This window comes from Erpetoichthys calabaricus, chromosome 18, assembly GCF_900747795.2.
Source record: "Erpetoichthys calabaricus chromosome 18, fErpCal1.3, whole genome shotgun sequence".
In the NCBI taxonomy this organism is placed as follows: domain Eukaryota; kingdom Metazoa; phylum Chordata; class Cladistia; order Polypteriformes; family Polypteridae; genus Erpetoichthys; species Erpetoichthys calabaricus.
Window position 1 is genome coordinate 50,094,211 of NC_041411.2, and position 26,445 is coordinate 50,120,655.

Genomic DNA, 26,445 nt, shown 5'->3' on the forward strand with positions numbered 1-26,445 from the left:
CCCGGGTCTCCTAACTGCGAGGCAGCAGCGCTATCACTACGCCACCGTGCCGCCTAATCATATACATGTAATTTGAAATTAAAATACATTTTTAAAATGTTGGTAAAGATAATAGCTGTTGTTGCATGTTCTCTCCGTGTCGTTTTTTAATCAATTGTCTACTATACGTTCCTCTGAAATTAACGAGACACTGAACGAATGCGAACGCCTGTCCTGCCCAGACTAATCTCAGTAATGCCTTTGCGAGGGTTTACTTCAGACGCTGTTATGGTTTCCGACTCCCACCAAGTGAAAAAGCTGACTCGAAAAATGAGCAGTTGTAATAATTAGAATGTTAAACGTTTCCACAGAGAACATTCTTTAAAATAACAGAAAAGTGTTAGTGTGGAGGGAGAGTGTTGACGGACAGTTCGATTTTAGTGGGGGGAGCTGAGGAGGCTATTAAATGAAGCCACCCCCTCATCCCCACCCCACAAGATAAGTAATGTGAAGAGCAGCGCAATAATGTCCCGTCATTTGGTTTTGTGCACCGTAAGCGACGACACTTGGATATTGTCTTTTAAACAGCAATCACGTTTTCCGTTAAGCTTTGCTTGTGATTTATGCATTAAGGAGACGCAGCTCTGCTTTAAAATATGCGCGTATCCAAGTGACTAAGAACCAAGCTGGATCGATCTATTGAGTAGGAGTTCGGAGTTCGGGTCATTCAACCAGCTACATCGACAGCTCGGGAAACAAGAAAACTACGGGAGCAAGTTAAGTGAAAAGTGAAACGGAGCTGCCGAGATCTAGGTGTGCTTATCATGTTAATGTCCGCTGGTTCACGTTCAAGATGTCATCGGAGCGAAAACTGGTCAGTCCCTCGCATTTAACGCACTATCTATCTATCTATCTATCTATCTATCTATCTATCTATCTATCTATCTATCTATCTATCTATCTATCTATCTATCTATCTATTCAATGCCTTTCCGTTATATAGTGCCTTTCATATCTCTCTCATACTCTCTCTCTGTTTGTATCTCTCCCTTCTTCTATCTCTTGTCACCCATGTGTATCCATTATATAGTGCCTTTCATATCTCTCCCCCTCTATCTATCTCTATCTCTCTCTCCTTGTCTGTCTGTCTGTGTGGCTTTCTTCTTCTTTGTCTTTCTGTTTGCCTGTCTGTGTGTCTTTCTCTCTCAATCTCTATTTAACATTGTCTTATATATATCTATCCATTATATTGTACCTTCTATCTATCTATCTATCTATCTATCTATCTATCTATCTATCTATCTATCTATCTATCTATCTATCTATCTATCTATCTATCTCTCTCTTCAATGCCTATCCGTTATATAGTGCCTTTCATATCTCTCTCGCACACTCTCTCTCTCTCTTTGTATCTCTCCTTTCTTCTTTCTGTCTCTCTCTCTATTGCTGTCTCTGTCTTTATTTAGCATTGTCACCCATGTCTATTCATTATATAGTGCCTTTCATATCTCTCCCTCCCTATCTATCTCTCGTTCTCTCTCTCTCTCTCTCTCTCTCTCTCTCTCTCTCTCTCTCTCTCTCTCTCTCTCTCTCTCTCCTTGTCTGTCTGTGTGCCTCTCTTCTTCTTTGTCTTTCTGTTTGCCTGTCTGTCTGTCTTTCTCTCTCAATCTCTATTTAACATTGTCTTTTATCTATCCATTATATTGTACCTTTAATCTATCTATCTATCTATCTATCTATCTATCTATCTATCTATCTATCTATCTATCTATCTATCTATCTATCTATCTATCTATCTATCGACTTGCTCTGGACTGTTAGATATGCTGCCCTCTTGCTCCTGGAGAGCTAATATAAATACCATCTTTGTTTATTTGACGCTCACGATCCTAGTGCATCTCACTGAAATGTTTTACTGTACCGCGATGCTAGTGCAGTGGACTTACTGGGTAAATGAAGTAAAGATTTTGCATTTTTCTGTTGTTGAAAAGAACACTGAAGGGGACGTAACGCTTGATATGCAGACGATAGTGCAGCACATATTAAAAAGCACCTAAATCAATTAATCTATTGATAAAAAGAGTTCCAATGAACAGCATGATTTTGATAGATCAGAAAACGAGTCGTGTTCTCCGAGTGGCACATCGTGTGTTCATACTTCTCAATTTTTTAATCCTGCTTTTCCTTTCTGTTGATTCTCATTAAAGCGCAGCCTACTTCGAAATCAGACGACAAAAGGAAACTATCAGCCCCTTTGGAAATGAATACATCAGAACATCGTAGCTCAAACTCTCTCTCTCTCTCTCTCTCTCTCTCTCTCTCTCACACACACACACACACACACACACACACACACACACACACACACACACACACACGCACACACACACACACACTTCTCTACATGGTGAGCACAACGAGAACGTCCAGTTTGTAAATAGATCGATTGCTGCTTAGAAAGCCTTCGCGTGGATACGTGCTTCTGTATCTGTTCATCTCGTTCACTCAATTCACTGCACAAACTGTCTGGTCGAGACAGCACTTACCTAAATGACGCATATGGTCCGTTAAGCCGCAACCACTGACCCCAAGGGAAATATTTTCGCAACAAGGGTTAGGAAGCCACCGCACACTATCTGGGCAAAGCCTAAAAATATACAAGACAGGACATACCACTTTCTAGTTGCCAGGCGCACAATTTAGAATTAACTTAAAAAGAAACACTTCGAAGATCCGTTAACTGTGATGAACAACTTGAAAGCGTCAAAATGATTATGAATATATACATTTAAGGGATCCACAAATACTAAACGTGCTAAAATATGGAAGGAACTTGTTTTATGTTTTATTATAAATAAATGCAAAAACTGCAGTGTCTTGTTTTACTATTTGAGAAATTAGAACGCAAAAGCATGGTATTTAACAGAAAAACATATTTAAATGTAATCTTTAAAGAGAATAGTAAAACTATGTGTTGCGACTTTAACAATCTTACAGCTCCCCAGTCCAGGAATGAGATCCAGTGACAGTGCAGAACTTGCCCATTCCCTCCACGTCTGTGTGATTCCTCTCGTTGGGCACTCCGTCTTTTCTCCGGGACATCCCAGAGGCACATATTAGGTTAACTAAGTAACAACTTTGCCCTTATGAGTGAGCATGAAAGCACTTGCAAACATCCACACACATTTATGGCAAATTCAGTTCATAGCCATATACTGTATATATATATATATATATACTTGCAGTGCCCTCCAAGACACATTTTTCTTTGATTTACCCCACTGCTCCACAGTTTAAACAATTTCAGGCTTTCATTCAAGGGTATTTGCATACATTTTGGTCACACCATGTAGAAATGACAACACTTTTTATACATGGTTCTGCCATTTACTATATTTATAATACAGTATATTATGCAGTACTGGTTAAAATTTCTAAGTATTTCTTGTGTATGTACACAAATACACACACACATACTAAATGTATAAGGCAAAAAGTTGTTGGAGAAAATTCAAAGTGCACTGCATTAATAATTAAATTAATGTAAACATTTCAATATAGATTCTATACAGTTTGCCAAAATTTTAATTCTGAAATTCAAGTAATATTTGGAATATAAACTGAAAAGGAGAAAATGTGTTTTTGATTGTAAACATAATGCTAGGTAGTTTGAATTCCCTAAGGGACACTGGGTTAAATAAACAGCAGGCTGTCAGTTGATGAATATAATGAAATGTAAATAATGTGTAATGTATTTTCCCATATATAACTGAGTAAGATAAGTATTCTAGATAGTGAGTAAATGGGAGGGCACAGATCCCATCAATTCCCTAGGCATTTTACTATATACAGAGTTTGCCAATTTCCTTAATTCATCTTTACGTTTCAGATTTAGAAGTAAACATAAGGAAGCATAAGCTCAGGTCAGTTAACCTAACTTTTTAATGGAGTTTAAAGGGTAAACAAACATTTTAAAAAATATTTTAAACATCCATCCATTTAATGAACTCTTAGACTAGTTCTGGAGTTGCACGGCCCTGGAGTTAATCCTGACTGCTTTGGGCATAAGTCATAAAACAACTCTGAATGTCAGCCCATTGCTTTGAAACCACACTTACTCAGGTCAGGCCAATGTAGATTTGTCAGTTATATAAGCAGAAGGTGTAAAAGCTGAATGGTTAGTGGTTGGTAGCATTGTCACATGTGCAGAGTACAATGAAAATCCATGACCTAACAACATGCAACACGTCACCACTCTCCAGTGCCATGATAAGAAAGAAAACATTAAAATATGTAAGTGCATGTAATTTAACAGAAAACAGAAATCAGCTTAATCAATGAAGTACTATCTCCTGTTTCTGGAGCAGATGGTACATCCTAATTAATTTATTTAAACTGAAATAATTCAACTCTGTAACAGTTCCTCTTAGTTTTTACCCTACAGCGGCAATAGAGTGCTTCATGGATCTGGTGTTATGGATTTGAATTCCATGTCAAGCTGTTCTTGTTTAGTTTACATGTCTTGTTTGTGTCCATATGGGGTTTTCATCTAAGTGCCAGATCTCCAAAGATGTGCAGGATTAGATAATTGTCGATTAAGAACTGGCACATGTGAGAATGAGTGATGCATTCACATCCAGTCCAGGGCAGTGTCTTTCATTGCAGCCAGTGCTGCTTTGACCCCACCTGTTTTCCCAAGGTGATATGATGAGAATTACCTAATACTTTGCCACTTATGGATGTATGAAGAAAACAGAAATGTCCTGTGAGAAACATGTGGATGCAGAGAGAACATGTAAACACCATACAATGAGCGAGACGAGAACTGAGTCAGTGAGGAAGCAGTGTTAACCGCTGCATGACTTTACTGTTATATTTTAAACACATTAGAACATTAGAAAGGTTTAGACTATAGGTTTGGGCCATTCAGCCCAATAAAGCTCACCAGTCCTATCCACTTAATTCTTCTAAATAAACATCGTCTGGTTTTGAAAGTCCCTAAAGTCCTACTGTCTACCACGATACTTGGTTATTTATTCCATGCATCAATTGTTCTTTGTGTAATATAATTCATTAATTGCCAAACTTCAACTCTTTGATTCATATATAATCATTATTTATTTAATAATTCATTGTTAAATTGCTTTAACAATGTTTCATCAGTTTTCAGATCAGCGTGAATTTAAGCATGATTTCGCTAAGAAATTTAGTCAAAGGCTTTGCTTGTGGAATCACATGCCTTGTAGCACTTCTTTAAATGACTGCAGTTATCCTGCACCCTTCAGCTCTATCATCTCACTTGACTGTTTGTTAAGATGTTTCTGATGGCATCTCCTTCCCCAACCTTCTCCCTTTCTCCCCCACCCATCCTGTAGCAGTGTCAGTAGTGTGGTATTTCTCATGGTGTCTGTATTTTTTTAACATAAGAATAATTTCTGAAGTCTTCACGCTCATGAATCCCATGGTGACCCCAGCTACAGTCCAGTCGCATAACTTTTGTAGGGGTGGATAAGCAAGCAGTCATGGGAATGAATCTCAGTGGGCCTACATGTCCTCCTTAAAAGTAAATAGTTTTTCAGGACAAGCTGGGGCCTGACTGACCGATAGCCCTCATGGACTCTGAGCACATTCCTCCAGTATCCTTTATCAGTTTTCACAAAGTCATGAATGTGTCTTTTCTAATCATTAACACTCTAAGACATGTGCTGCAGAACAAGAATACCAGTGGTCAAAAGGGATAAGAGGGACTTGTTAATAATAAAGACAATGAGATAAAATTAAAGGGAAGTTGTCAGGGGCAAATAGAGGACCAAAAGGCTAACGATAAACACAATGACAAAGAAGTGCGAACAGAAATGCAGCACATTTACAAAATATTGAGGGTCAGCAAAGAATGAGTGAGAGACAATGGGAAAGCAACGCAGAAACAGTAATATCACAATGTCAAAACCATTTAGAAAATTGTAGAAGTGACTGAAGGGCAGTAGGGAAACTGTCCAGTGAGAAGCAAAAGAGAGAATAAAAACAAGAAAACAACCGAAGAGCAACAGGGAAACATCTGGACACAATAAAAGCAATGCAGAAACAGCAGAGGGCACAGACGACTAATAAAGAAAGCATGAAGGAGTGAGAGAGAAGCAAAGTAGGTAAAACTGGACAAACTAGACAGATGTGACAAGTGAATGACAAAGGTAAAACAGAATGAAGGCAAAACAGAAACAATGCAGGCTACATCCACACTACTAATTTTTCCTTTAAAATTGGCATTTTGAAATGAAAATTATCTTCATCCACACTAGAATTTTTACATTGTTTATGAAAGTATGCCTGTCACTCAAAAATGACTGGAAATGCATATGACGCACACGTCTGCCTTCACTGGGCATGCGCGCATCTTTGGAAAAATCCATGAAGCTACAAGATTTATTACAAAACTGTACTAACTTGTAAATTACTCGCTTTTTGTGCATGTATGACACATTCAAATGGTACAAAATGCAACGTAGGTGTATACAGGTAAGTAAGTAAACAAGCAGCACAGAAAGCAATCCTCTCTGTTTGCTATGTTAGAATACATTTTTCTTCTGTGAATGGTGACCAATCAGGTGAGATTTTGTAATAAGCAGGATCCAATCAGGGAACGGCAACTAATAATCACAAACAAATGAGAGCGTGATTAACCTATGCCATTTCAAAAGTCTTTTTTTTTCACCCATCCATATTGCGGTGCCAAGGCACCGTTTTCAGAACTGTGCAGTTCTGGAGAGGGTCCTCGAAAGTCTCCATTTTCAACGGTTAAAAATGGCAGGGTACTGTGGACTAAAGGTGAAAATGAAGACTTATATCTGTGTTTTGAAACAAAAAATGTAGCTGCCGAAACAAATGTCAGGTAATATAAAAGCATTACAAGATAATAGAAAAATAATTTTAAAATATTGTGGCACAATAAAGAAAGAAAAATGGATAACCATTGTGTTACAAAGGAGAAACAATGCATGTACAGAAGCAATTCAGGAAACACTGGGGACTTGAAATTATGCCTGACGTTTGTCCTTTGAGAAGTCAAGCAAAATGACACCTTTCATTAGCTAACTAAAAAGATTACAATATGCAAGCTTTCGAGGAAACTCAGGCCTCTTCTTAATGATTACATCTTGCCTGAAGAAGGGGCCTGAGCTGCCTTGAAAGTTTGCATATTGTAATCTTTTTAGTTAGCTAATGAAAGTTGTCATTTTGCTCGACTTTTCATTACATCCATAACGGCTAACACAATACAACACCCTACTACTACGATGTTCCTTTGAATGAGATGACAATATATAAAAATATTTCAGAGTTATAAATAATACAGTACGTATATTTAAAACAGAATTTTATTTAATATTTCATTCCAAGTTCTAACCAAATATATATGATATTTAGATCTAATCCAAATGTTATGCCAGGCATTTAGATTGGATTATCACTAAATTAATGCCAGTCTTATGTTTGAGAGTGAAAAAACTAGCAGTGAGTAAAAATATATGTGTCAAAAACTGTAAACGAGAGCTACAAATCACAGATGAGAATAACATGAAAAGTCTTTTAGAAGTACAAAGAGGTTTGGTATAACTGCAATCTTAGTTAAATGAAAGGTATCAGGGGTGACCTTAAGTACTACCGAGGCAATATATATATAAAGAGAGAGAGAGTAACTAGTGGGGCGTGCCACCGAGCTCCAAAACCCCAGGGCCATTAATGCCCAATATAGTCACAGGTTCAAATAATGGATTTTTAATTCATAAAGTACTTTTACAATGAAGCACAGCCAATGGCCATACCTCTGCCTCACAACACTGACTAATTGAGGTAAGGCAGTGAGTTCATTTTGTGCTGTAGCCAGAATGGTTTCCAATGACCCACCATGACTTGTAGGGACCACTTTGGTGTTATTTGGGAACAAGGGCAGCCTTCCCTTAACAGTGCCCCCTTGCAGTACACAGGGACCCTGACAGAACTGCACTTCCACACTCCATTTCCCAAATCCCCATGAACCCCTGTGGGTGTCCAAGCTGGGATGCCTCCAGCAGACCACTACTATCTAATGTATGGAGGATGGAACTGCTCCTGGCCTCCAGCTTCTGTTTGTCCGACCCTTGGCACCTTCTGTCTTGGGAGGCGGTCATGCTGTCATCCAGCCAGGATGCCCATCTGTCCACCATGGTACTCACAATATATGTACATATGAGCACAAATCAAAAAGTAAAATCAATTTGGAAATTATGTGGTAACCGCAAAGAATAGAAACTGATGCAGTAGAATATGTTCACGATGGCTAATGAGTAGTTGGAATACGCACAGCACAGCAGTCTGCCATTAGTCTAGTTGAAGCCAAGGTCAAATGAACATGGGCACTGCACTACGGAATTACACCATTGTTGAACAATGCACCTCAGTGAGATTTCTTTATGAAGAGGGAATGAAACCTGTTGAAATTCACCAAAGGGTGTTGAATTGTGCAAATCACTGGGGCTGTTTGGTTACCCATCTTACACAAACACTACAGCACCCCAAGTCATTAGGCACTGTCTTTTTATACAGACTATTGTGACGGAGGGGAAGAAGTCTTTGAGGCGAGGCCACACTTGAAATATTCATTGATCTATCCCTGGCTCAGGGAATGGATATTTTAATGCTAATTAATAATAGGTTACAAAATTCAGTGACATGGCCCCTGCTTGTCTGTTAATAATTCTTGGATAGAGTCACCACAGAAGAGCTTGATGATCAATCCTGGTGTTTAGGGTTAAGCTCAGTTTTTGATTAATGCCTGTCTTGTATAGGGCAGAGTTCCTCTCCTGAAGTGGGCCAGACGTGAACTGATTATGTTTAGTCCTGGCCCCGTTTCTATTTTACCTCTGGGTCACCTGACTGGATGTAAATTCTTGTCTGGAGAAGAACTCATGGGATGGAGCTTTCAGTTACTGGATGGTATTTCTTTCTTAGGACTCCACCCCTGCAAGAAAGCAGAACAAGCTTTGAGTTCTTTTCTACTCTCACACAGGCTCTACATCTGTCTCAAGGGTCATGAGAAAGGAGTGATTTTTTTGTGATGTGAAGAAAACGTACATGTTTTATTGACTAAATATGATGATCACTTCAAGTGAGTAAAAATGATTTTTACTTTTGCAGGATTCTGGAATGCAGGCATGTTATATAAGTTGTAACTTAAATGATATACAATATGCTAGGCAGTCTGATTCAAATGTCATAGATGTTGCTATTCAAACCAATACATAGCAAATAAGTGTGTTTTTGAAAAAAAAAAAAATTAAAACTACATTATAATAACATGTATGCAGTTTAACAGTAACTTCTCTACCAAGTCTGCGTTGTTGTTTCTCATGTCAAGAAAAAAATTGCATTAAAAAACAAAATTCCAAATAAACTCACGACAGAAGTGCCTTGAAGGTTAAAGATGTCGTGTTTTACAACTGTGTGAAACTCAGTGCTTAGTTGCACTGCAGGTATATATCTAGTCTGTACTGTAATATTATGAATTATTTCTTAAATACTGTAGACTATGATTCCTGGGGTACATGGCTATCCTCCAGCAAACTTAAATTCACTTTGCTCAAATTAGGTAGGATTTAATGCCTTGCATAACATATTCTAGTACAATTGACTTAAATTCCTTGAGTGTCACAATAAAAAGTAGAATTCTTGTAGAAACAATATGAATGGATTTAATTGTTATAATAAACAGAACTATTCACATAAATCATTTCTGGGTATATTGCCATTACTCATTTATCTTTGATTTTACTTAAAATGAATATGTTTAAAAATGATTTCTTATTATAGCACGGCTACTTTAAGTTGATTCAACTGAAAATGAACATGCCTGCTGCCTTTGTGTACCCATTTCTAATACATTGACATAATTTGTTGGGATATCCTAATAATTAATAGACTATATTATAATTTCATTGTATAAGAATCTACAATCATGTTAGGTATAGGAGATTATTCGCACCAAAATTAAATACAATTCAATGTGTTAGCTACATTGAAGAGGGTCATTTAATTCTGGAACAGTTTTATCATGTCAAAATTCAAAATATATAATCCAAATAATCGATTGCTTTTCACTATGGCACACAATTACTGTGTCCATTTAAAATGCAGTACAAAAGCGCATTGCATTTTAATTCATGTCCACAGATGTTGTGTTATAACTAGAATATAACGGAAACGTTTTGCATTTCGTTTAGATGACAGCTCTGTGTATTGCTTTTTGATTTGAGACTATGCTTTAATTGTGCCAAAACTAAATGTAATGAAATGACCAATCAGTGTCATAAGGAGGGACAAAGGGCATCAATAGTTGGAAAAAGAAGCATTCTAATTACGAGGGTGTTGTACTCGGAAAGAAGGTGAGCAGGGAGATCTGCCATCTCATTGAACGGGTGGATGCTGGTGAACTAAACAACGATCTCATCCTATTGTGTGTCGAAAGAAGGGAAAAACAATGAAGTATCTGTTTATCACAGAGGGTATGAACAAAAAGCTACAAAGATACCAAGCTGGTTGACGCTAACAAATGTTTTACTATATTCAGCATTTACTTAAAGATGCTAACAACCGACACCTCAAAAATGTAATTGCACTATTTAATTTAATATGTATAAAAAGAAATTAATGTTAAACAACTTAACAAATGAGTAAACTTTTTTACAGAGACCTAAAACATACTGTTTGCTATTTTGGTTAATCAGTCCATTTTGACGAAAAGTATGCACACCTCCAGAACACAACAGTGTTTAGAAGTGGATCACCTCTTCACCCAACTGTTGATGCTCCATGCCTCACCTTCTGATGCTGATTGGTCATTTTATTACGTTTAGCTTTGGCACAACTGAAGCACGGTCCTGAATCAAAATGCAATACACGCAGAGCTGCCACTAAGGAAAATGCAATATGTCTGCTTTGCTTTTAGCTATGACATGTGATCTATGGACATGAATTTACTACAATGCAAGACGCCTTTGAATTGCATTTCAAACTGACATGAAAATTGATTGCCGTGGTGAAAAGCAATCGGTCACTTGGTTTATATCTCTCTATTATAAAAGCAAATCTTGAGATGATACGAGACTATTGCCAAGAGATTTTTTCAAGTCCCAATCTCCTCTCAACCATTTCAGGTTAACAGCCCACGCCCACGGTCCTCTCACCTCTCATTCGTGTGAATGCTTTTGTCAGACACAATTCATGCGCTCTCAGCTCTTATAAATTTTTACAATCAAATTGGCAAATTGGTTGAATGCGTATCAATAGACTATGCTGAAACAGTTGGTGGTGATGGTGCGGAAGATGAAAACATCAACTTACAATATCCCGTAGAATATCTACAACCGTTAACACCGTGCAGTCTTCCACCGGCCAAATTACTGTTGAAAGAAGGATGTATCGTAATGTTATTGCATAATTTATGTATGAGTGATGGGCTATGCAATAGGACAAGATTAGTTTTAATTGGTCAAACAATTCTGACATGTAAAATTTTAACAGGTGACAAGAAAGGTAATGTAGTACATCTTCCGCCTTTTAACATTAGACACCAAAGGAGATCTTGATATGCCATTCGTATTGAAATGTTTACAGTTTCCCATTAGAAAAGCTTTTGCTATGACAATTAACAAATCACAGGGACAAACAATCGAAAAATTCAGTTTATTTTTTAGAGAGAAAGAAACGATATTCACTCACGGGCAGTTATACGTTGTTGTTGTCACGATGATAACTCCAAACACAGAATCAAAATTCAATGCTATTGAAATGATATTGGCGAAAAGTTAATTCCAAATATTATTTTTACTGAAGTTTTATGGTAAAAGTGTAAGTTTAAAAAGTATTTGCGTGTTAAATTCAAAGCCAAACAGAATGAAAACTTATAACGCAATGAATAGCTCTAACACAACATGAAACATAATTTTCTTTTAATTTATTACGTTTTACTATTTTTTACTATGGTTAATTATTCACTGTAATGTAAAATATTTAGGTCTATTATGCATTTATAACAATTTCCATGAAAATAACAATCTGTTTAAATTGTACATCCACTTTCCCATGTGTGAGCGGCAGACCTGCGAAGTGGCTAGCGTGTAGCGCCCGCCCAGGGGTTGGCGAGCGAACCGAGCAGGGGGCAGAGCCCCTTAGTGGTTTTCATTTTCATATGATAAAATCTTTCCAAAATTAATCACCCCATATGCATATGCATTACATTTCAATGTAGTTAACATTTTGGATTGTGTTTAATTTTGATATGTATAATCTGCTGTTGTTAGGATGCCACACAGCAAAGTTGTCAAATCAGTTGATTGTTTTTACATTTTCCAGTAAGGGAAAAAAAAGAGGATATGACAGAATGCTGTTTTTGTTGTATATTTTTCATAATGTTTGATCAGTTTTGCATTATTTCTGATGGCAAAAAATCCTTACTAGCATTAATTTTGTTAACCTGTGTTAAGGGACCATCCTTTTTTTAAAGGTTTTCCGGAGTGTTAGCAATCTCCACCTAATCATATAAAGTCACAGTGAGACTAGGATTGGACGTAACATGGCTTTAAACGCCAAAGATTTGTGTGGTTATAAAGCTGACTTTTAGCTCATTTGACTTCAATAATTTGGTAAACCTATGGCATATCCTACATCAGTGTTTCCCAACCTGTGGGCCGTGACGACCAACCCCAGAAAAAATCCTGTCCAGTGTCCACCCCACATCACACTTGATTCACAGTGGCAGCATTACAAGGTATCCCTTCACCCTGCTTTGACAATTGTGCTAATTTCACTAAGGGTCTATCTCCGACCCCCCACTCCATTAGTTGTGCTAAATTCATGAAGAGAGACTGCTCCTCATGGGACACACTAGCACAGCAAAAACTGGGCTATGACACCTGTAGTCGGGAGCAGGAAGACAGGACAGACCACAGGAACAAAATTTGGGAGACAAACTGGGTTGTCCTGTTTAGTTATTATTGGTCAAACACAAAAAAAGTTCCAGAAATTAACAAAACAAATCACTGCTTTCACTTAAACAACAGGCTATGCTCTCATAATTTGTTTAAAGTGTCAGTCGCTCAGGAGCTCCATCCAGCGGTTTGTTCTCAGCTAAATGCTGATTCCTTTCTGGCAGCCAGGCTTCTTATAGCAGTGCGTCCCAGAAGTGGTGGGGCTAAGTGCCCTCACTGAGTGGTTTCTCTGAGTTGTGGGGAGAGAAGGAGAAGAGAGCATCAGTGACAGCACCCCCTCTTGCCCTGGAGGGTTATCATACACCTTGTTCGAGCCCGTGAAGAGGTCTTCCAATGCACATACATGACACATCACAAAGATTTTGAAATGCTGCCCTCTATCATGTGAGAAGTCTTTTCTTCTTCTTATGATGGCATGTACTATAGCTATGCAATATTTTAACTTCCTTGGTGTAAGTGGTTACTTAATAATATTATTTAATATCCATTGGTTGTGGATAGTGATCAGATGACTTGTCAGTTTAATTAAAATGTGAAAATAAAATTTCTAAAATCATGCATGCAACACACACACTTTATCCTCAGCATTATCACAGAGAAGCTGGAGTCTGTCTCAGCAAGCACAAGGTACAGGGTAGAAATAATCCCTGGACAGGACGGCAGTCCATCACAAGGTGAACACACATGGATCCAAATGAACATCATCAATCCACCTAACTTACAAGTCATTGGACTGTGGAAGGAAACTGGAGCACCTGGTGGGAAACACACATGGAGAACATGCAAACTCCATTCAGGGAGGATCTGGCATCCTTGTTGCAAGGCAGCAGTGCTACCACTGAGCCACCATGCTGACCAATTCTTCATTTTGAGTGCACAGGAAACTATCATTTAATGGGAGAGTTTTTAATCAGCATATTTAAATTTTGTTAATACACAACAATTTGGTTTAACAAAATGGTTTTCTGTCCACAGTTGTTTGTTGGATTAAGGCCAAGAAGTTCAAATATGATACATTCACCTAATTCTTCCCACTGTGGTTAGAGTAACTCATTTGAGTTTGAAGTAATTGATTCATTTGCATGGAATTTTTACACATAATTGAATTACGCTCCTCCAAGCAATTATTTTTGAGTGCATTTTACTACCGCACATCAAAAAACTTTGAAGACGTTATGAAAGTGTTCCTTGATTCTTAATGGATTAGACCGGCTTGTGTGATTATCAAGTCATCACAATAGAGCCACAGTCGAATATACGTTCACTGACAAAAAACTGAAGTGTAAGAGAATCACTTGTACACCAGTTTCCATTTAAGCATAAAAACCAGAGCCTCTTTTCTAAATCTTTTGTAAACCACATGGTGTGTCTGTGATTTTTGTGGCAGCTATTCACTCTTCTTCACACCAGTCCTATGACCTTGTTGCTTCATTAGCCACCAGTGCAAATCATTCCAAGTAGGTGTTGGCTGTCAGCATCAAATACTACAGGACTAAAATAAAACCTTTAGAGAGAAAAAGTTCCAACAAAATTTTTAAAAATGATCTCAGAGTAAGCCATCATGCACTACACCTGCTTTCCTAAGGTTCCAAAGTAAGCTTACCAATCAAGTTTCAGCTCTCTGTCTCTATACATTATCTTAAAAATGCTGCATATAAGCAGAGCAGCCTTGTGGACAAAGCTGAGAGGAGTTACTATTCAACACTGAAACACAGGATGGTATTAAATTAAGGATGCATAACATACAAGTTAAATTTTTATTTTCATAATTGGGTAAACATGAAACAGATTCAATTTGTCATGCATAGCAAAAGTTGTGTAAAATTAATTTTATTTTATATTGTATAAACTACAGTTATGAAACCTTGAAAGAGATTAAAGCTAATTAAAAAAATATTATAAAACCCTGCTGAAAGTTGCTTACAACTCTCTAAGCACACAGTTCATTTTAAAAAGCTCTACTAATGGAAGGTCCAGTGCATTCAATACCTTAAGGGAAGGTAGTCTTGGAGCAGGGATTGTATATGTTACTTTGTGTTGGCCATGAGTGGAAGATTATTCCACTTGGTAACTTTATTTTGTGGTTTGTTTCATAGCGTGGTCTGGTTATTAATTACATGAAAATATTATAACTATAGACTTAACAGCCTATAAATATGGACAGTAGATACCATATCCAGCATGTCAACAATGGACATGGCTCAGTTGAAGTAATGGAGCAGCATTTTTTTTTTAGCATAGTCCATTATGATGTCCATCTTTGATTAATGTGTGTGTTCTATCACAATCGCTGTTTATTAACCATTATCCCCACTGTTAACAAGATGGAAATATATGAAATACTGTCCTGTTTGCACTGTATGCAACCCTGCACCAAGTTGTCAGATGAGTTTTGTGCTGCCTCTGGCACTTTGTTGTTTGTCATGAGATGATGTTGCTTTCCTGAACCAGTGCTCTGTTCGGGGAAGTCAAAGAAGACTAGAAGGTTGGAATGGTTGTAGACTGGGAGTAGAAGTGGAGAGAGCTTTTCATAATTTTGTTTGTTTTTTCATCTCACCCGATTACTTTAAAGGAATACTCCACCCAAAAATTCTATTTTTTTCATATGATACTTACCCCATGTACTTTGCAGTGGTGGTCAAGAAAAAAATTAAATCAGAATGTATAGAAAGAAGCCTAAAACATAATATAAGCCAACAGTGACAAGTGCTGTACAGTGGAAAATAATGAAGAAAAAGTCCAAAGAAAAGACAAATAAATCACCTATTACTTGTGTCTCTTTATCCACATTTCTATTATTGGGATGTATGCTCAAAAGGTATCAAACACATGCTTTTTTTGATCAAATATTGCTATATAGTTATTGACTGAATTGTCAGCATGCACATAAACCAGAAACCTAAAGCCTCATGCTTTAAATGGCCTTGCTCCGGACTACATCAGTGAACTTCTCTATGGCTATGCTTCTGTTCGCCCACATATGTCCTAACTTTTTGGGAAAGTATATTTGAGGGGGACCAATAATACTCTACAGAATTCATCCAGCATATCTCCAAATTAGATGATGTTTACCCTAGATAGCCTAACTCAGATCACTCAGGGTGGTTTTCTGCCTAAGTACATTGCAGCCTTCTGCATTTGTCAACCAAGGTGCAAAATCCAGGATTGGGAACCCTCTAATTAATCCTTTGAGCCCCCTTAAAGTCAAAAAATGAAAATGATGATGATCCCTAACAATATGTTTTGAAAATGTTTTGGTGTTATAAATCAAGCAGTACTGAGTTTGTAAGAAAGTATTGTAGCAGGCAATGAGCACTTCACAGACTGGGCAGGACTGGATGGTTGATTGGCTGTAGCTTAGAGTTTTAAAAAGAGGGCATAAACTTTCTTGGGAAAGAAATAATAGGTGCCCCATGAAATTTTTTGTTCTAGTCTTGGTCTCAGTGATGCTGAAGAATGTGATATTGATTGCCAATGCAATGACACTGCAAGCAAACACTGCAACATGCTTCTGTCTTCTAAAGTAACTAGAGTTGCAGCACTAAGTAATGAATTACATTATGGCAACAATTACCTCAATCCACATGATGAAATAACCATTTTAGCCCTGCGAACACAACATCTGAGTGCATATGTGAAAACTGGCCAGATTGTTTGCAGATTGCATTTCTGTGTATGATTTGATTCATCGATGTAAAATATATATATGCTAATTGATAACAATAACTTGCATATTTCATAGTACCACAGTTAATTTTAGCATTCAGCTAATACTAGAGCACTAATGGGACTCCTTGATTACCACAGGGTATGTCTAACACTACTGTCAACATACTGAAAGATGTTGTCTTTACTCTGGAGGATGTACTATCAACTGCCTTCACATAACAAGGTATAGCTCTCATTTTTGTGTCCCACTACAGAATGAAGACTATTGGAACATGTCTGGCAATGGGCAGTAACACAACACCTTGATAGTGGTCACGTGGCTTTCCTGACTTGTGATACAACTGAGGACTTCTGGGTACCAGTAATGAGGATCAGGATCACCATTTTATAGCTCCTCATCACTGCATTAGCAACCTTATGGTATGTTGGAGGAAAGTCTGGTTAGTTGAAGGTTTTGTCTGCATATTCTCTTATGACTTTTCTTTTTTTGATAGATAGATAGATAGATAGATAGATAGATAGATAGATAGATAGATAGATAGATAGATAGATAGATAGATAGATAGATAGATAGATAGATAGATAGATAGATAGATAGATAGATAGATAGATAACATAGCAGATAGATAAGCATAACATTAGCAGATACATGTAGCATTATTGTCTGTGAAGATGTCTGCTGGACCAGCTCAGTACCTTTCAGCAGACAGGGAGCAATACCACCTCAGCTGAGGGTTGACTCATCAATTAAGCACCTTGAGCATGGGAAAGGCACTATATAAATGTATTATGTACCCTCTAATGTACTCATTTCTAATCCTGTCCATTCTCGTCACACACTATGCAAATCTTAGCATCTTTAACTCTACCACCTCCAGCTCTGTCTCTTTCTGGTCAGTGCCACAATCTCCAGCCCATATAACATAGTTGGTCTCACTACCGTCCTGTAGACCTTCCCTTTCACTCTTGCTGATAACCATCTGTCACAAATTACTCCTTACACTCTTCTCCACAGATTCCACCCTGCCTGCACTCTCCTTTTCACCTCTCTTCCACAATACCCATCACTCTGTACTGTTGATCTGAAGGATTTAAACTCATCCACCTTCACCAACTCTACTCTCTGCATCCTCACCATTCCACTGACCTCCCTCTCATTTACACACATGTATTCTGTCTTGTTCCTATTGACCTTTATTCCTATCCTCTCTAGAGCATATCTACACCTCGCCGGGTCTCCTCAACCTGCTACCTACTCTCACTACAGATCACAATGTCATCAACAAACATCATAGTCCATGGGAACTCCTGTCTAATCTCATTTGTCAACCTGTCCATCACCATTGCAAATAAGAAAGGACTCAGAGCCGATCCCTGATGTAATCCCACCTCCACCTTGAATGCATCTGTCACTCATACCACAGACCTCACCACGGTCACACTCCCCTCGTATATATCCTGTACAACTCTTACATACTTCTCTGTCACTCCCGACTTCCTATAACAATACCACAACTCCACTCAAGGCACCCTGTCATATGCTTTCTCCAGGTCCACAAAGACACAATGCAACTCCTTCTGGCCTTCTCTATAATAATAATAATAATAATTATTTGATCTTTGTAAGTGTCACAGTTTAATGGAGAATTTTATCATTTAATTTTTTATTTTGGTATTAGATCCATTTCACTGCATTACCCAGGTTTTATTTCGAAACATCACTGTAAATTGTAGTTTACAGTGGTCTAAGTAAGTGACATACTGTTGTCTGTTAGAGCAGCAGCATGACGGGAGATGTCTGGCTGCAAAACATAGACTCACAGGAAAGTGCAGCCATTTGAAATAAAAATTGTAATTTGACAGCATGAGAAGAATGAACAATATACAGTAAATACAGATTTTCCTTTATTGATAAGTTTAGACAAGTAAGCCGGACCTTGGCCATGTAATGCTTTATATGTTAAAAGGAGGATTTTGAAATCTGCCCTAAACTTAACCGGGAGCCAGTGTAAGGATTTAAGAACTGGAGTTATGTGTTCATATTTTCTTGTTCTTGTAGTTATTCTTGCAGCAGCATTTTGGATTAACTGGAGGCTGTATAAAGAACAGTTTGAACATCCAGTGAACACCGCATTGCAGTAGTCAATCTTCTAGAAATAAATGCAAAAATTAATTTATCAGAATCCTGTTTATTTAGAAAGCACCTTAATTTCCCAACATTTTTAAGATGGAAGAAACATGATTTGGACAACTTTGTAATATGCGCTTTAAATGACATGCTAGAGTCAAAGATAACTCCTAGATTGCAGGCTGATTCAGTAAAATTAATGGTGATTCCAACTGAGTTAAATGATGACAAAATATTGTTGTGATCAATGTCATTCCCTCCAACAATTAACATGCTCTGTTTTATCGGTGTTTAAAGACAAGTAGTTCTCATCCATCCACTCCTTTAATTCACTAACACAGCTAATTAAAGACAACATTGGAGAAACTTCATTTGATCTAAAAGAAATGTATAACTTGGTTTCATCTGCATACGGGTGAAAATTAACATTATGTTTCCTAATGATAGATCCCTGTCCTGCGGTGGATTGGCACCCTGCCCGGGATTGGTTCCTGCCTTGTGCCCTGTGTTGGCTGGGATTGGCTCCAGCAGACCCCCGTGACCCTGTGTTCAGATTCAGCGGGTTGGAAAATGGATGGATGGATGATAGATCCCAGTGGAAGCATGTAAATTGAAAACAGTAAAGGTCCCAGTACTGAGCCATATTGAAATTCTGTGTATAATGGAGTACTGTCAGCACATTTCTGTACATATTGGAATTGATTTGATAAATAAGAACTAAACCAAGCAAGCACAGTGCCTGTAAGCCCAACATCATTTTCTAGCCTGTGCAGTAAAATAGAATGGTCAATGATGTCAAATGCTGCACTTAAGTCTAACAACATAATTACAGTGGAGTTTCCTTCATCAGAGGATATCAGAATGTCGTTTACAACCCGTGTTAGTGCTGTTTCTGTACTATGACCAGTGCGGAAACCAGACTGGAATTTTTCAAATAAATTGTACAGCATAAGGTGTGACTGAAGCTGATTGGCGACTACTTTTTCTAGTATGTTAGAGAGAAAGGGTAAATTTGAAATAGGTGTATAATTATTTAGTATGTGTGGGTCTAGGTCTGACTTTTTAAGTAATGGTTTAATGACTGACACTTTTACCGCATCAGGTACTGTGCCATGCAATAATGAACTATTGATAATGTTTAGAATAGGCACTGCAAGAACATCCATTGAACTTTTTACTAGTTTCGTTGACACTGTATCTAGGGCAGGGGTAGGCAACGTCGGTCCTGGTGAGCCGCAGTATGTGCAGGTTTTTGTTCCAACCCAGTTCCTTAACGAGAACTCAATTATTGCTGATGAAGCACATATTGCTTAAGTGACATTTTGATGCTTCATTTTAGTGGTCTCGCTTGTTAAGGTTCTCCAACCTTAATTGCTTATTTCAATCTTAAACTGCTGCATTCAGTGTTTTAATTGCTCCTTATTAGCAATAAGATGTAAAAGACAAAGCAGCCAGCAGTTCTCCAGCTAGCTTTTTTCCAATTACATCTGTGTGTGTTCATCATGCACTGTTTGATTTAATAAAACACTTAATAGAAAAATGTGACAGACTGAAAATGATCTGTTTTAGGCTTCATATCATTTGGATGATATCCTTGGAAAGGAAAAAAATCTACGATATAAGAGCCTTACATTGCACAGACTAACAAGCCATAAAATTAAACAAGGTCTGAGATTGGCAATGATTAGTTTCTAATTAAGCAATTGGGTTGGAATGAAAACCTGTAGCCACTGCGGCTCACCAGGACCGACGTTGCCTACCCCTGATCTAGGGAACAAGTAGTGGGTTTCATTTTAAAAATGAAAGTTAAGACTTCTTGCTCAGTTACAGGATTAAAATAACTAAAGTGCTGAATGCAATGTGAGGCAGGGTCTACTAAGCTAGTATGCGGTTTGTACTGTGATGCTGAGATCTGGGATCTTATATTTTTAATTTACTCATTGAAGAAGTTCATAAAGTCTGTACTGCTAATATCTGCTGGTTTTTGCACTGTTGATCTGAATTCCCATTTGTTAATTTAGCCACTGTTCTAAGCAGTACCCGAGTATTTTTATTATTGCTATCTATTATTTTAGAACAGTAGTCTGAGTGAGCTTTAAAGAGAGCTTTTTAATATTTTTTAACACTCTCTGTCCATGCAATTTGAATGACATGTAGCTTTGTTGTTCTCCATCTGCGCTCCAGTTTTTGACACTCTAATTTAAGAGCACATGTGTTTTCATTAAACCAGGGAGAGTTTCTATGTGCTTTGATTACTTTTGTTTTAAGGGCAGCCACTGCGTCCAGAGTATCTCTCAAGGTCACATTATAATGTGATGTTAGCTGATCTAAATTGTTTTCCATGTTTACATTTGATGCTAACTGATCTAAATGGTTTTCCACAATTACCCTCAAATTGCTCAAAGTATCTATAAATTTTGAAGCAGAATTACAATCTAGATGTCACACTGTCTTTGTTTTAATTTGTGAGTGCGTTGGCAAGGGCAGGACTAAATCAAATGTAATTAAGTAGTGATCAGAAATAACTTCATTTAATGGAGTAATATTTAAATTTTGAATTTCAATTTTGTAAGTTATAATTAAATCTAATGTGTGGTTATGATTATGATTTGGACCTTTGACATTCTGACAAAATCCTACTGAATTTAACAAATAAGTAAAACATTTGCTAAAAGTATCAGTTTCCACATCAATGTGTACATTAAAATCCCCCCATCAATACTACGTGATCATACTTTATAGCCAAATCAGATAAAAGATTGCATGAACAATGAATTTGGCCCTGGTGGTCTGTAAACTAGCACTGCAATTGTGTTTGAGTCTGTTTTAATATTTAAAATGAACGCCTCAAAGGATGTAAAGTTGCATACATTTTTAGACGAGATTTGCATTTTGTTACAATGAATTATTCCAAAGCGTCCTCTTCGACCAGACTCTCTAGACTTATAAAGGAACGAGTAGCCATCTGGTGACGCCTCAGCTAGGGGAACAGTGTCACGTTTACTAAGCCAGGTTACAGTGAAAAGACACAGATCAGATTTTGTACTTAATATAATATCATTTACCAAAACAGCTTTTCTGCCAAGAGAATGAATGTACAAAAAGCAGCATTTAAAACTGCATGCTTCTTTCTGAACTGGTGGTATATTTTTTGTTTTAATTTGAAGTAAATTTCTATTACAGATGCCCCTGAGTTTTACCAAGATGAATATATGGTATGGTATCTACACTTGATAGGCATGGATTAATAAAGTTAAAGCCATGATACTGACCTTATGTACTAAAGCCTAATCTCCACCTTAATCTTTTCTCTATCACCCAAACAGCTCTGGAATGAAGAGCAGTCTGTCATGACTAAATCCAGACCTCTTCTTTTGCTCCAGGCACATTGATTTACGTTTTTACCAATTGTGTTTCTTATTTTTAAACAGAAAAACTCTGCCTGGGCATGTACTTGACATCCAAATGGCTGCAGATAAGGCGACAAAGCATATTGTGGAGCAATGGAAGAAATATCACTGGGAATGTCTCCTGAGGATGTCTACTGAGCCCTACCCTCCAGGTACTGCAATATGTTGGAAACTACAATTACAGAGCAATGCCTAAACCAGAGTGAGACATATTGCTGAACACAAAGTGATAGTCACCCATCCATGCATCCCACCCTCTTGTTTGAAATCCCATTTATGGTTGTGGGTTAATAAGGAGAGTTTCACCAAAGTGACTAATGGGGGATAGAATCAATTAACATAGTTAAAGAACTACTACAGAACATTTCTCACGCTGTTGTTATGGACTGCTTTGCGGTTAATGCAGGTGTCTCATACAGTTAGGTCCATAAATATTTGGACAGAGACAACTTTTTTCTAATTTTGGTTCTGTACATTACCACAATGAATTTTAAATGAAACAACTCAGACGCAGTTGAAGTGCAGACTTTCAGCTTAAATTCAGTGGGGTGAACAAAACGATTGCATAAAAAGGTGAGACAACTGAAGCATTTTTTTAACACAATCCCTTCATTTCAAAGGCTCAAAAGTAATTGGACAATTGACTCAAAGGCTATTTCATGGGCAGGTGTGGGCAAGTCCATCATTATGTCATTATCAATTAAGCAGATAAAAGGCCTGGAGTTGATTTGAGGTGTGGTGCTTGCATGTGGAAGATTTTGCTGTGAACAGACAACATGCGGTCAAAGGAGCTCTCCATGCAGGTGAAAGAAGCCATCCTTAAGCTGCGAAAACAGAAAAAACCCATCCGAGAAATTGCTACAATATTACAAGTGGCAAAATCTACAGTTTGGTACATCCTGAGAAAGAAAGCAAGCACTGGTGAACTCAGCAACACAAAAAGACCTGGATGTCCACGGAAGACAACAGTGGTGCATGATTGCAGAATCATTTCCATGGTGAACAGAAACTCCTTTACAACAGCCAACCAAGTGAACAACACTCTCCAGGGGGTAGGCGTATCGATATCCAAGTCTACCATAAAGAGAAGACTGCATGAAAGTAAATACAGAGGGTGCACTGCAAGGTGCAAGCTACTCATAAGCCTCAAGAATAGAAAGGCTAGATTGGACTTTGCTAAAGAAAATCTAAAAAAGCCAGCACCATTCTGGAAAAACATTCTTTGGACAGATGAAACCAAGATCAACCTCTACCAGAATGATGGCAAGAAAAAAGTATGGAGAAGGCGTGGAACAGAGCATTATCCAAAGCATACCACATCATCTGTAAAACACGGTGGAGGCAGTGTGATGGCTTGGGCGTGCATGGCTGCCAGTGGCACTGGGACACTAGTGTTTATTGATGATGTGACACAGGACAGAAGCAGCCGAATTAATTCTGAGGTGTTCAGAGACATACTGTCTGCTCAAATCTAGCTAAATGCAGTCAAATTGATTGGGCGGTGTTTCATGATACAGATGGACAATGACCCAAAACATATAGCCAAAGCAACCCAGGAGTTTATTAAAGCAAAGAAGTGGAAAATTATTGAATGGCCAAGTCAGTCACCTGATCTTAACCCAATTGAGCATGCATTTCACTTGTTGAAGACTAAACTTCAGACAGAAAGGCCCACAAACAAACAGCAACTGAAAGCCGCTGCAGTAAAGGCCTGGCAGAGCATTAAAAAGGAGGAAACCCAGCATCTGGTGATGTCCATGAGTTTAAGACTTCAGGCTGTCATTGCCAGCAAAGGGTTTTCAACCAAGTATTAGAAATGAACATTTTATTTCCAGTTATTTAATTTGTCCAATTACTTTTGAGCCCCTGAAATGAAAGGATTGTGTTAAAAAATGCTTTAGTTGCCTCACATTTTTATGCAGTCGTTTTGTTCACCCGACTGAATTAAAGCTGAAAGTCTGCACTTCAACTACATCTGAGTTGTTTCATTTAAAATTCATTGTGGTAATGTACAGAACCAAAATTAGAAAAAAGTTGTCTCTGTCCAAATATTTATGGACCTAACTGTAGATCCAGTGCCCTGGGTTTGAGTCCCATGGTTGTTCCTTGTTTGTGTGGAGTGTGCAAGTTCTCCTTGGTTTCCCTCTAACTATTTCAGTTTTCTTCCTACATCCTGATCTGCAGGTTAAGTTATTTGGTGGCTCTAATTTGGCCAAAGAGTTCATGTGTATGCCCTGAAATGGATTGGTGCCCTGTTCAGGGTTGCTTCTTGCATCCCACCTGCAACTCTGAATTGAATTAAATGGGTTAAAGAATAATTTGATGTACTGTATTTATTAAATGCAAGTTTAAGAACCCTTTGTGCACATGTCTCTGTCCATTGTTCTTCACTGGATGACTGCTTGACAACTTGGTCTGATTCCTTCTGCTTTGCTTGTAGTTACATCTTTAACTCAGCTTTCATTCTTAGGATGCATAGTATTTATTCTTTTTCTACTCTGTTGTTCTTGATTCACTTATCATATGGAAGATGGAATTTGCTTTAAGGTTTCACCACTTAAATCTAATCATGTTTTACACAATCTGCTTTAACTTTCTTCTTCCTTCCTGACAGAGATCAGGCAACCCACTCAAATGAAATTCTATTCTTTTTAGCAAAGACAATTGATTCATCTACATTTAATTGGCCCTTGCCCTTATATTTGTGTTTTTAACAAGGCCAGTGTCACAGTACATGACTTTGAATCAGAGTGCAAGTCACACGTAATGATTGCTGTTGGAGAATCTCTTTGCTATGAGGATGTCAGATTACACGAATAGATATCAGACGGAATGACAAACTCCCTCATGACCTTTCAGCCAAGGTATCATGAGCTTGCCCCATTTTGACAGCTAATTAAACTGCTGCATGACAGGTTTTCCAGTTATGGTAAGGTCAGTATGTGTTTCAGCCCATCTTTTTCCTTTGTCTATTGTATCGTTGTATGACAAACAGAAGACATTAGGCAGACAAGCCTCTCTTCAAGTTACAGACCACTTTGATGGAGTCACTGGTGATGTCACATGTGGTGGTCGTGGGTTTGCACTGTGACTGTCAGCAACTCGCAAAGAATATCTGCAGTAAATCTACACTATGATGCAGACTTAACACAAATACAGAAGGAATACCACAGAATGACTTTGAATTTAGAAAGAAGGACATCACTAAGGAAGCAAAGCCACACAACAAAAAACTCCCCTCTGTATGCAAGTCATTGAGTTATTTAAATTCAGTCGCCTAATGGCAAATTGGCCCCCTCATTTGCCCTCAGAACAGTTTTAACTTGTCTGGACAGGGTGACTAGAAGATGCTAAAAATGTGGGACAGGAATGCTGTTTTTTGTGATGCCCATGTCTTATAGATGCTACTGATTAGCTGGTGGTTGACCACTACTTTAAATAGCTCTTCTATCTCATCTCAATAATGATCAACTGAATTAAAGTCTGGTGATTAGTTAGCCCATTATAAATAGGCAGAGTCTGTTGTCATCTTCCTGGAACAATTTGAAGACGTTTCTAGGATTGTCATATATAGAATTACGGTCTACAATTCTATTGATGAAACTGGCCAAAAACAATGTTCATATATTACTTGTTACTAGGTTCTAATGAAAGCACAGCACATACTATTAAACCACCAAATCCATCAATCCATCCATTTTCTTGCACTTATCCAAGTCTAGGTTGTGGGAACAGCAGTCTGAGTAAAGATGCCCAGACACCCCTTTTCCCCACCACCTCCTCCAACTCCTCAGTGGGGACACTGAGGTGTTTCCAGGCCAGCTGAGAGATATCATTTCTCCAGCATCTCCTGGATATGCCCTGAGGCCTCCCTTCCAGTTGGGCCTGCCTGAAATAACTCCCCTTGGAGGCATCCATTAGCCATCCTAATCAGATGCCAGGACCACCTCAACTGACTCTTTTCAATGCAGCAACTCTACTCTGAGTCTGCACTCCTTATCCTGTCTGTAAGACTTGAGGTCAGGCATTTTGTGCAGGAAGCTCATTTCTGTTGCTTTTTTCCATAATCTAGTTCTTTTAATAACAACACCATTTATTTTTATATAGCACATTTTCATACAAATGATGTAGCTCAAAGTGCTTTAAAAGATGAAGAAAGAACAAAGAAAAATATAAAAAATAAGATGAGGCAATGCTAAGTAACAAAGAATAAAGTAAAGTCCAATAGCCAGGAGGACAG

At 37.9% G+C, this 26,445-nt stretch overlaps 1 protein-coding gene across 1 annotated transcript in view; it reads left to right on the forward strand.

Annotated features, from left to right (window-relative positions):
• The first annotated feature begins 538 nt into the window (after positions 1-538).
• The window catches only part of gipr (gastric inhibitory polypeptide receptor), a 129,564-nt gene continuing 103,657 nt past the window's right edge, over positions 539-26,445 (forward strand). Inside the window, exons 1-3 of the mRNA XM_051921489.1 lie at positions 539-853; positions 16,922-17,087; positions 22,227-22,357. Of these exons, the coding sequence (XP_051777449.1) occupies positions 22,261-22,357 (97 nt within the window). The 5' untranslated portion in view covers positions 539-853; positions 16,922-17,087; positions 22,227-22,260. The remainder of the gene's footprint in view (positions 854-16,921; positions 17,088-22,226; positions 22,358-26,445) is intronic.